This window comes from Acanthochromis polyacanthus, chromosome 20 (assembly GCF_021347895.1).
Source record: "Acanthochromis polyacanthus isolate Apoly-LR-REF ecotype Palm Island chromosome 20, KAUST_Apoly_ChrSc, whole genome shotgun sequence".
In the NCBI taxonomy this organism is placed as follows: domain Eukaryota; kingdom Metazoa; phylum Chordata; class Actinopteri; family Pomacentridae; genus Acanthochromis; species Acanthochromis polyacanthus.
The window spans coordinates 19,277,033-19,289,052 of NC_067132.1; the positions used below are offsets into that span (position 1 = coordinate 19,277,033).

General features: G+C 45.5%; 1 protein-coding gene across 3 annotated transcripts in view; it reads left to right on the forward strand.

The window, feature by feature from the left end:
• The window catches only part of boc (BOC cell adhesion associated, oncogene regulated), a 28,124-nt gene that overhangs the window by 11,393 nt on the left and 4,711 nt on the right, over positions 1–12,020 (forward strand). For all 3 annotated transcript variants that reach the window (XM_022195087.2, XM_022195086.2, XM_051940373.1), the window contains exons 2-10: positions 2,732–2,860; positions 3,650–3,922; positions 7,285–7,431; positions 8,030–8,173; positions 8,529–8,822; positions 10,006–10,278; positions 10,367–10,635; positions 10,740–10,905; positions 11,432–11,500. In XM_022195087.2, coding sequence (XP_022050779.1) covers positions 2,749–2,860; positions 3,650–3,922; positions 7,285–7,431; positions 8,030–8,173; positions 8,529–8,822; positions 10,006–10,278; positions 10,367–10,635; positions 10,740–10,905; positions 11,432–11,500 — 1,747 coding nt within the window. In that variant the 5' untranslated portion in view covers positions 2,732–2,748. The remainder of the gene's footprint in view (positions 1–2,731; positions 2,861–3,649; positions 3,923–7,284; positions 7,432–8,029; positions 8,174–8,528; positions 8,823–10,005; positions 10,279–10,366; positions 10,636–10,739; positions 10,906–11,431; positions 11,501–12,020) is intronic.

Genomic DNA, 12,020 nt, shown 5'->3' on the forward strand with positions numbered 1-12,020 from the left:
CTGGTGTGGTTTACGGTTAGTGACTCTCGCAGTTGGGACAGGTGCTCGGTACAGATGTATGTGTCTTTTATGGGCAGCTGTCCCGGGTTGTGTCCATACAGCGACCGGCCACAGAAGCCACAGGCCTTCAGCTCTGCTCGCTCCTGGTGCCACACCAGCCTGCTGTTTGTTTACAGAGTGAGCCGCTACTGATGGGCCACTCTGTGTGGACGAGTGAGTAAACGAAGCTGTACATATATGCAGAGCTGCAGCGAGGGACTATTTTCATACCTGAAGATGTGCGTCACAATTTTTACAGTCCGTGGTGGTGTCTGAGTAGCATGCCCAAAGTTAAGTTCATAATGATACAATACAATAAAAAGAAGCAAATCTCTACATTTGAGATAGTGGAAAAACCAGTGTTTATAGCTTTAATCAAAGGTGTTAAAGTCAAAAGTTCTGTATTCGCTATTCATTTTTTCATTCAGCTCTTATGAGGGTTTTAGGCAATGGCAGCATCAGCATGTTTCCTTTCAAACGTGCAGTTTTATCTCCATCCAAATTAGCATTTTAGCACAGTTTCAGAAACATTCCAAAACTTGTTCATGCTAACACACCTGAAAACACACATCACATGGCCGCTCGCTCACCTGGCCATACATTTGCTGCTATAAACAGGAAGGAAGGAGGGTTGGCTGCTTAGTTGTTTAAAATACTACAAAGTCAGTGTTGAAAAGTAAGACCGGGGACTGCTTTGCTTGGACCGACAACTAGGTGGAGCCGCTACTGAAAGTAAAACATACGTATAAAGTGGTAGAAGACAACCTAGATTGGGATTCACCCTTTGTTCCTTCCATAAAGTGTCATGTAAAAGTTGCGTGATGAATCGGGGAAGGCCACATGGTGATTGGTAAAATTCAGTCAGGAAGCAAACATGAATGTTGACATCATGGTTTGCAAAAGTTTCTGCCCATTGAGATTTAAAAAGCAATGCTGGATTCTCAAAGTCTCCATTTTGGGGATCCTAAAATGCTGGAGTATTGTGAATGTGTTGTGAGAGCAAACGCCCCGGTGTCTTTAAGCTCGGTGTTTTAGTTTTTGGTCCCACAACTTTGCTTTTCCACTCCCACGGCTCTCATCAGCTTAGTTTTTGGCCACAGTTGGAAGTTTTATTCTGAAAGCTACCATCAAGCACTAAACAACAGTCAGACAGAATTAACCACAAGAATACTGAAGCATTTAGCAGCTAAAAACCAAACCAGAAACGGAGCAAAAAGGTAGACATGACTGCAAATGAATGAATGCCGCTCTGTCCTGTGCTTTGCTGTTTGCTAAAATCAACTTAATAGGTAAAGTCAGTGTTTAGTTTGCAGCTTGGCTTTTCTGTCTCCAGGTTGCTCAAAGCCTCTTTGCTTTTTCCACTGAATAAAGAGGCTGTTGATTCTTAAGTCATTGACTAATCATTACCACACTACAGCGTGTTTTTTTTATGCAGAAAACTTCTTGGTTGCTCTTCGTGTCATGAGAATTAGTCATCTAAATAGTTTACACACATTCATAATTTGCAATTAAAATGCAGCAGAGCAATGTGTGGTCCAGTGTTGCCGTTGCAGACGTTACCAGCTGTTTTTCCATCAGTCTACTGCTTTGCTCATTTTCAATAAATGTGCCAGGCGGCTAAACATTTTCACTGCTGCCATTAGATGATGAAGGTGTGCTGTAAGAGTTTCCATTCTCTTACTGTCCTGCTTTGGCCCCGAGTGTGTGAGTGAGTGTGCGAGCAAGCGCCATTAATCATCCTTCTGGCCAAAATAAGATCAGGACAAATATGTATGCGAAAGCTGCGTGCTGCCTTCCACTCTTTAGTGTTTCGACGCAAGACAGTTTGTGCTGCACGCTCGAGAGTATGTTCGGCGACATGTATGTATATGAGAGAAAGAGGGATTCAGTTTTGCAGGACCACCCTCCTCATCCTGACGGGAAGTTGTTAGTTTAACCTGACAGGAAAGAATTCGGGAAACTTGGCAGCAAGCGACAAGGGAGCGAGAAAAGCTCCCCTCTCTGCATTAACTGTTAATAGACTGACCATTACCATCCTCTTCTCCGTTTTCCTCCCAATGCATACTGCTCCAAGTAGAAAAGAAACGCTCCTCTCCTCCATCTTACACTCCTCATGGCTGCGATATAAATTTCCCCCCGTCCTCCCTCCCTCTCCTGCCTCTCATTAGTTGTTCTTTGTCCCAACTCTTGAATGCAGCCTGTGTGTTTCCCCTTCTCCTCCCCTTCCTCCACTCAGGCCTTCTACCTGTATCGGTTACACCTGAGCGGGAAGGTGGAGGGGTCGGGTTACGGCCCGCAGAATGAGGGCGCCCCTTTGATGAGCGCGGGCTGGATGGGTGCGGGTGCAGGCAGAGGAGATGGGGTCGGCGCTGGGATGGGGGCTGACAGAAAAGAAAGGCTTTATTTGTGTCTGGGGTTTGGCTGCTGAGGGTACTGCAGAGTGCACTGCCTCGCCTGGGTTATGTTTCCTTAATGGCCGCCTGTTTGTGCACGTGTGTGTACAAGTCGAGCAGAGCAGGAGGCGCATGTATGAACTCCGGACCGACTGTTTAGTTTGATGCTGTATGTTACCAAGTTGAATTTTGGCGGTTTTGTCATTGATGCGGTTCTGACTGTGTGTGTTTGTTGCTTATGCTGTTTGTTTTGTGCGTCTCGGAGTCTCCCTCTAACCTTCTCCTGTTGCGTGTTTCAGGGGGTAGTGTATGGAAGATGTCTGGAAAGCGAGACTGGACTCCGTGGATGAAAAAGAGAAGGGCTCCAGTGTTGTGTGCTCTGGGTGCAGTACTGCTGTGCTGCCTGCAGAGTGGCGCTTCACTTGCTGGTAAGTAAACATTATGGGATTGTGAAATATTGTATCCCTACTATGCTCAGTTTTTTTGTTTGTAATTCCCCTAATCTTGTTTACTGTTTCTATCTCTTGCATCCGGATTTTGAGAGTACTGAATGCAGGATTGGTGCCTACACAACTAAACGGCAGAAATAAAATGAAAAGATTTCTGTTTTTGACCCCTACTCTCAGGGTTTTTTTGTGCGTCTCACTTTCTCAATCTATCTTCAATTTGTGAGCACCCTTATGTTGACTTTTCTAAGCACCTGGTGCAGGAAAAGTCTTGCCAAGGACATGATATTCTGGCTCGGACACAAGGAATGAGGTGTTTCACGTGTCTGTCAGCAGCAGTTTATTTGAAATAAATTTGAAGAAATGACGAGATTGGATGATGTATTAGTTACCATAGGTGGACTGAAAAAGGAAAGAAAGAAAGTAGTTTGGTGACTGTTTTGTAACTGATTAGTTGTTCAAGGAAGAATGACAAACAAAAATGCAGCAAATTGAATATTTTTTGGTCTTGGGTTGTTGTTTGGGCAAGAGAGGACATTTATTGATTCCTTGGCATCTCTTGTTGGGCATATTTCAAAACTCTCTAGTTAAGTAAATTATTTGGTAGTTGCATGTAATTCAAAGAGATTCCAAGGCAAAAACTTGAACACTGCTGGATATACTGTTCAACATGTAATCAGTAGGAAATGTCTTCTGACTTGTATAAAGTGAAAAACAGTCTTAACATTTAGAATTTGCATTGAAAAGCTTTTTTGCTAATCGTTTCTTCAGATGAGGTGCCAGTGTTCACTGAAGAGCCGGTGTCCGTGGTGCAGAAGTTGGGAGGCAGTGTGATCCTCCGCTGCAGCGCCCGACCGACGTCCGCCAACATCAGCTGGCGTCTGAACGGCCAGGAGCTGGTGGACGGAGATCTGGGCGTCGCGTTGGGCGCCAGGAGCCTGTTCATCCCTACGCTCTCCAACCTGACTGTGGGCAGATACCAGTGTGTGGCCAGTACCGGCGCTGGATCCCTGGCCAGTGTTCCTGCTAACGTCACCGCTGCCAGTGAGTAGCCACCCACGCAAAGCTGTGACAAATAAACACAAACACACAGGCTCCACTTGGCCCCTTTTTTGGTTTGTCAGAATATCCAAAGAACGCCTTTGACTTAATTTTCTTCAAGTAGAACAAAAACACTGAAGGGGCGGTATTTGTTTGTTTAAAATCTTCACCAATACAACATTGTAAACGCTGTACTTTTCCACTGCTTGTGGCTGGTCTGAACCTTGCAAAGCATACAAACAGTTGTGGTGCTTGCAGTGAGAAACTACTGCACATCACTGATTAGTGCTGTAACTGTGGATAGTCGGGCAGCATTTAATCAGCGTAGTTGCACAGAACAGCTGCTCCCATGCAGCGTCAGTTTGATCTAATAGAGTTAAAATAAATGATTCCCGATGCTGACGTTTTTAGTGCTTTGCTGCTCCGAGTGTGTGGTGTTATATTTGATATGCATCATGGGACTGAGAGGGGGGCCTGAAACTGTGAAACTTGAGCTGAAGGAATGGAGGGGACCCAGGGGCCAGTCTGAGTGAGGAAAGAGGGGACCAGGACTCGGCCTAGGAGCCCCCTGCCTCCACTGGCCCCTTTGCTCCCCACAACACTGCATTCCTCTCCACAGGGCCCGACAGCAGGGCTGGCCAGAAATTACGGCCCCATAATTGGGTAGAGGGCTGAGGGGAGATAAGAGTCGTGTGTGTGTGTGTGTGTGTGTGTGTGTGTGTGTGTGTGTGTGTGTGTGTGTGTGTGTGTGTGTGTGTGTGTGTGTGTGTGTGTGTGTGTGTGTGTACAGAGGATATGGGTGTATGCCGCAGCAGAATACACATTTAGGTGGAAAAAAAGGGCGCCGTTAACAGTATTGTTTTACACACAGCGATGTGATGTATGAGGCTGCCATAGCCGGAGAAACTGGAGGTGTTTCAGGCCAGTCGAGACAAGATCCTGACACAAGATGAGACGTGATGTCACATTCTCTGTCTCCCTGAAGCCCTCCATAACCATCCTCACTTGAGTTTCTCCTTGTACATTTTTCACTCCTCACCCTGTCACTTTCTCTCCCCTCTCCTCCTTTCATTATCTTCCACTTTCCCCTGCACTTTTGTTTTCCTCACCTCGCGCTTCTATTTTTTTCCCTCTCTTTGCCTGCAGAGCCTGTACAAAGCCGTTTAAAGTCATTGATAGCTCCAATAGTGGATGAATCGTGCAGGGGATAACCACATGTGGAGACAGACTGCTCGCCCCGCCTCCCTAAAAAACGTTTCTAATTTAATAACGGTTTCTTCTCGGCCACCCCCAAACCGCCTAAGGAATTGCTCCGTCGGGAGCGTGTACGTGCTTTCCTCTCCTTCTGAGCCCTCTTAGCTGTACGCACATGTTTTTTGTGATCAGGATAGGTTGATTCAGACCCTCCACACTATCCGACTCTGAAGAATCTGTGCGCTTTTTTGGCATAGGTTGAAAGCTCCTTGCTTGAATTCTTGTGCAGACAGTCAACCCCCCCCCCTTTTTTTTTTTGCATTAGAAGACAGAAACATGTATCTGCACAACGTGAACGCACAACACGTTGCACAAACATGTTATAATTCTGAGAGACACACACACGCAGGCCTCCTGCTGCTACACATAAAGATGATGAATGCACTGTCTCTTGAAATATTTAAGTCGGCCCTGCCAAGCAGCTCTGGTGCGGGAGGTCTGCTTCACTTTATGAATACCATCAATCCTAAACGCATGCAGGATGCACACACACACAAAATGTCATGCACGCTCACATGCACACACCTGAGAGGCACCCATGTGGGGTTGAAGAATGCGGGGCAGTAGAGTTGTGAAGGAGGGGGGGTTAAAAGGTGTAAATGGAGGAATTTGGGAGAAACGGGCAGGAGGAGGAGGAAGGTGGGATGGGTAGATATGAGTGGGGGAGATGGGGTAGGAGGTGGGGGGGGGGGGTGTCTGTAAAAACAGCACCTGATTGATTTAGCAAATGGAGTGCCACACAGTCCCCCTCCTTCCCTCTTCAACACACACACACCACTTAGCTTGACATGTCCTGGCTGGGATTCTCATCTTTCAGAATAAGAGCCGACGCAGAGTCTGAGATGGAGTTGTGTTGTGCGTCTCCCCCCGATCTCCCCCATTTCGCCCATTAAAACTCCCCCCAGACGCAGGCGCAAAGACAGATCCAGCATGCATGGTGAATAAATCAGCTGCCCGCGGCGAATGTGTTTGTTCAGTGCTCTGAGTAAATCACTGTGATGTCCCTATCAGTAGATACCGTGGCCTTAGCTAAACTTTGCTTATTGAATTAGAGCTGTATACAAAGTCTAATCAGCTGACTGGATGTGCCAGCAGCTTGTCCATTTTGCCAGAGAGGGTGACCGGTCCAAGAAAAACACACCAGTTATAGCACCTCTGGAAAGAATGGAGAGAGGCTGTGTTTGTTAAGAATAAATCAACAAAGGCTGGTAGACGTTTAATTACGTTCCTGGAGAGGTTTTATTTATCTTTCATTTCACTGTTGGACTCCATCATGACAAATTTCTCCAGTTGTTAGTCTCCTTTCCCCCTCCTGTGCTTTTCCCTTCCCTTTTTTTTTTTTTTTTCATTTCTCGGTCTCATTTTAGTTTCCCTCCGCTTCAAAACTATAAAATGGCAGCATCTCCCCTGCTAAGATTTTTATGAGTTCTTCTTTTTTCTTAAGAGTTTTGCTGCTTCCTCTCCAACCCAAACTGGATATCTTTCTCTGAAACCCTATAGGACGTACGGCTCTCCCCTCTGACCTCGTGGCCAGGCCTCTGGGCCGCTCAGGCGGGGGTTTAGGAGGTCAGGGGTCAGATGAGCGTCTATGCTGTGCAGACTGTGTGTCTGCAGGACACAGTCGCAGCACATGGCCTCAGTAATCCCACTCCCCCGTTTCCCACAGAATCTGAACCGGATCCTGTCCCAGTGTAATGTTTGACAGGATTAATGATACCTACTCCAATGTTACAGACACCATTTTTAGGCTTAAAATGACTAGCAGAAAAATGAATTGTGTTTTCATAAAACTCCTCTGACTTTCACGTTAAGATAGGCAGTGGGAAGGAAATCTACCAAATGGAGATTACTTTCAAAGAGAGGCAACATTGGAGAAGCTGTGGGAATGTGGTTACAACATAGCAGGGACAGGGCTGATGTGAGAGACATCCAATATGGAAACAGCACAGTTATTATTGCTCGGAATATTGTGGTTTTCTACTTCTAAAGCTGAAGACTGACTGTATACATGTGCAGTTAGATGTGATTTACACAGTGTATTAAGATGATGAAAGAGTGCTGTTGCAGCTATGTTACAGAGCTAAATTTTCCCTCGCCTGTGTGTACTCCAGAGCTGCGAGACTTTGAGGATGATGACCAGCAGGAGATCGAAGTCGATGAAGGCAACACGGCTGTGATTGAGTGTCACCTCCCCGAGAGCCAGCCCAAGGCTCAGGTCCGCTACAGCGTCAAACAGGAATGGCTGGAAACATCCAAAGGTACGGAGTTGCTTCAGTCCATTAGGATCTTCTGTAATATTCACTGTCTCTCCCCACTTCCCTCCTAATTCCCTTACTATCTTCATAATTTACCGGAATGCTATAATCCTGCTATCTGAGCCATCATAAAACCAGTGATAAGGGTGTTATCTGGAGAATGTTGAAACATGGGAATGCAGTTGTTTATTTTTCAAACTATTTACTTCTAAGTTGCCTGGAAGAGAAGAAAAGCTCCAGTGGTTTGTGGCTGGTATGCTGATGATGCCTGGAAGCTGTAGGTACTGATATCTGCTGCTTATCTGTGAGGAAATGAATACCACATTGATTCACAGAGGATTCTGGGTTAGACTCAAGGTCGCCACTCTGTGGTGTCTGCTGACAGTGCAGCCATGTATTGGAATGGCACATAGGGCTCATATTACACACGTTGTTTCACAATATGGACTAGATTTTTATGTGGTTCCTCTTTGTTGTTGTCATATTTCTGGATTTCTCAATGTATGCCCTTCTGTTTCACAGTTTAAAAAGAAGCGTGTGAAACCTGACCACAAGTGTAATTTAGTTTTATCTCACTCTGACGTCTGTTTTTGTCCTGCAGGGAACTACCTCATCATGCCATCAGGGAACCTGCAGATAGCCAACGCCACGCAGGACGATGAGGGTCCGTACAAATGTGCTGCTTACAACCCCGTCACTCAGGAGGTGAAAACCTCCACATCCACTGACCGTCTGCGCATACGACGTGAGTTACCTTATCTAACACTAGAAAACTACCACAGAACAGCAACATTTAATATTTGCTTGTCTTATTAAACCACAGCTGAACATTACTGGCGAGCTTGCAGCTGTTACTGTATTCTCATGTGGCTCTAGTGTGTCTCTCGCGCACCAGATCAGTGTGACCTTTCTCATCTGGTCTCACTGGGACACTTTTAGTCACAGGTGCTGACACTGCACAGTTCATGCTTTCGCTTCTTCAAAGTCAGAGATGAAAGCGTACAGGCTTCACATTGCGATCGAAATTCTCTGACAACAGACACATAGCTTTTCCCACAACATATTTCTATTCATACCCCGACTGCCCTCATCTCTTCCAGGCTCCACGTCAGAAGCAGCTCGGATCATTTACCCGCCGGCGCCCCGTTCCATCATGGTGACCAAAGGCCAGCGGCTGGTACTGGAGTGTGTGGCCAGTGGCATCCCAACTCCACAGGTCACGTGGGCAAAGGACGGGCAGGACATCCGTTTCCATAACAACACCCGCTTCCTGCTCAGCAACCTGCTAATCGATGCAGTCGGTGAGGGAGACTCGGGCACTTACATCTGCCGGGCGGACAACGGCATCGGCTCGGCCAGCACTGCCATGGTGCTCTATGACGTGCAAGTGTTTGGTGAGTACACTGGAGCTGTTTAATGAAGGACTCATTTTCTAAAAGCAGATTCCCGTAAAGGCTCTCCATGAAGTGTTTTGACTCTACACTGTATTTTCATAAGCGGAGTTCTGTCTGTGTCGTGGATTTAATAATTAGACTGATTCCTGTTTGGCCGACGGAGAAGACAGGGGTCTGTATGCGCAAATCCAGTGGCGTGTGAGAAGCATGTAAGGCCGGGTGGTGTTGTGTAGGATCCAGCTGGTGCAGACAGAGTTTCTATTCTGTAGCAGCACTTGATTGAGTGCGTCTAGGTTATGGATGACTGTTTTTACAGTGATTTTCTGTGTGTGCGTGCATGCATGTTTGTGTGTGAATGTGTTGTGGGCTTGTCTCTCTGCAGCTGGCTCTAATTAAAGCCAGAGTGCTGCTGTAGTTGTAATGAGCTCTGTCTTTCCCCCCATTCACAGGCAGCCAACCATCAACTGGCTGGCCTGGCCTGCCTGGATCTACACACCCCCTGTCATATAGTCTCTCTACACACATGCATGATTGTGTTTTTAGTCAGACACACGCGTGACGTTGTTGGAGCTGAAGCGAATGTTACCCAAGAATTATTGACAAGTATTATGATAACCGATTAAGTCATTTATCAAGCAAGAAGGCCAAACATTCACCGGTTCCAGCTCATTCGTTGTGAGCGTTGTCTGATTTTTCATTATTTGACATTTCTATAAATGGATTAGTTTGCGGTTTTGCACGGTGAGTTAGACAAAACAAATAATACAAAGATGTGAACTGGGAATTGTTAAACATTGTAAAGTCATTTTTACCCTTTTCTGACTGAAACACAGACACCTGCAACTAATAATTATATTCATCATTATATACCAAAAATGATCTTGATAAGGTTTATGGTTTTCCAATACCAGAAAACCGTGAAATTTGGTCCCCAAGATGCAAAGTTTACAATTGTATAAAAGGCAGAGACCAAAATAATCACAAATTAGAAAGTGGATCCAAGACCTGAGAAATGGTTGTGCTAGAAAAAGTTATGTAAACTGATATTCCATTGTCAGACTAGTTGTCTATAGGTTTTTGTGTAACTTCAGTAAACATAATCATCAGTTACAGTCCTAAACACTAACATTAAGCTTTCATTTAGCCTCCTAACTCTCTTTCTGTCTCCTTATTGTCCCTGCAGAGCCTCCTCAGGTGACCGTGGAGCTGCAGCAGCAGGAGGTTTTGTACGGAGAGACGGTCCGCTTCACCTGCCAGGCCCGCGGTAAACCCACTCCGTCAGTCATGTGGCTCCACAACGCCCAGCCCCTCGCTCCGTCTCCCCGCCACCGTCTCACCTCCAGAGTGCTGCGCGTCTCCAGCGTCGGCCCTCAGGATGACGGACTGTACCAGTGCATGGCAGAGAACGGGGTGGGCAGCTCACAGGCCTCCGCCCGCCTCATTACAGTATCAACAGGTAAGCCAGACAGGTGTGGTTTGGCAGTTTGTCAGAGAATTTATTATTTTCTTTGCTGTTTTAGCTTTAATAATGTCTGTTTTTATAGGGATTACATCCCGGGGGAAGCTGCCGTCCATCTATCGCCCACTCAGCCCAGACAAGGTGCTGAGAGAGCAGCCGCCTGTGAGGCCTGGAGCCACAGGCGCCATGCTGCCTCTGGACTGCTCTGAGCTACCGGGGCAGATATTACCTGCAGAAGCCCCCATCATCCTCAGTCAGCCTCGCACCGGCAAAGCTGACTACTATGAACTCACCTGGAGGCCGAGGCATGAGCGGGGAGCCCCTGTGCTGGAGTATATGATCAAATACAGAAAGGTACTGCAGGAAGCTTATTTTTAAAAGTCCCATTTTTTTTTAGCTCCCTCATAGTCAAACATGAACCCTTCATGTGTCAGTAACCGAGCTGTCTGTGCTTTCAGGTAGGAGACCCTCTTGCAGAGTGGACCTCCAGCAGTATCTCCGGCTCTCTCCATAAACTGACTCTGGCCAAGCTGCAGCCAGACAGCCTGTATGAGGTGGAGATGACTGCGAAGAACTGTGCAGGTCTGGGACAACCAGCCATGATGACCTTCAGAACTGGAAAAGGTACGACACTGTCAGAGCAGTCGGAGAGCGTTTAGAGTCGTGGTCTATTCTGCGTTTTTCTTATTGTCAACAAAGAAAAGCCAAAACCTGCCCCTACAAGCTTTCATATGTCTGTGTGCCATAGACTTTCACTGTCAGTGAGCCACGCCATTGTTCCAGATGACATTTTTATGCACTTTAGTTTATTTTGAGTCTATCTGAGTCAGTGTTACTTCACTATAGCAACAAATGTACTAGTTTGCAGCTGAAAATAGTCCCAACAAATCCACTATTTTCTCCAGTATAAGTAACATTTGCTCAAAACTACAACTTTTACACTTTTAAAATAAATTTTAAAAGGTTTACATCTGTCCTCAGAATGGATGTGCTTAAATCTGGGAGCCCCATACAGCCTGGGGACAGTGGTTTTGGTTAATCTTGCCACGAATAAATATATGGAATACTACCATGCTTATTCTTTAAAAATGACTCATGTGACTTTTCCATAATCTAAATTTTTTTTCTGTTCATGTTTTTCTGTCTGCAGGTCGCAAAGGTCTGGGAGGACAAAATGATCCACCAAAAACTCCTGCTGTTCCATCACCAAGCCTCTCTCGTAAGCACTCACCAACCCTGTATATCGCTCAGCTGCTCTGACAAATCCTCATCTGATTAACAACACTAACAGTATTCAAATACAGCTAAGCAGTTTACTCAAAGCACTGTACTTAAAAAAGTACAAATCTGAGGTAGTTATACTTTACTTAAATCCTTTCTTTTCACTTCTATACCACCACATCTCAGAGAGAAGAATTCTAGTTTTTTACTTGACTGCATTTGTCTGACAGCTTTAGTTATTTAAAAAATGTATTTTTTGCACACAAGCATGAACAGAAAATGTTTTTTTATAACTAATTTAGCTACCTAACAGCTGGTCTATTAATGAGTTGATATTATTGACAGCACCAAAATTTTTCACTATTTTCCAAATTTTTACAAACCAAACAATCGATTGATTATTTAAAAAAAAATGTACTGAAGAAATATACATAATGAAAATAATCATTAGTTGCATACAGAATGAAGTTTGACTTCACCAGCCAAAAGGTTGAACTTTTACTTTCACACACAAACAA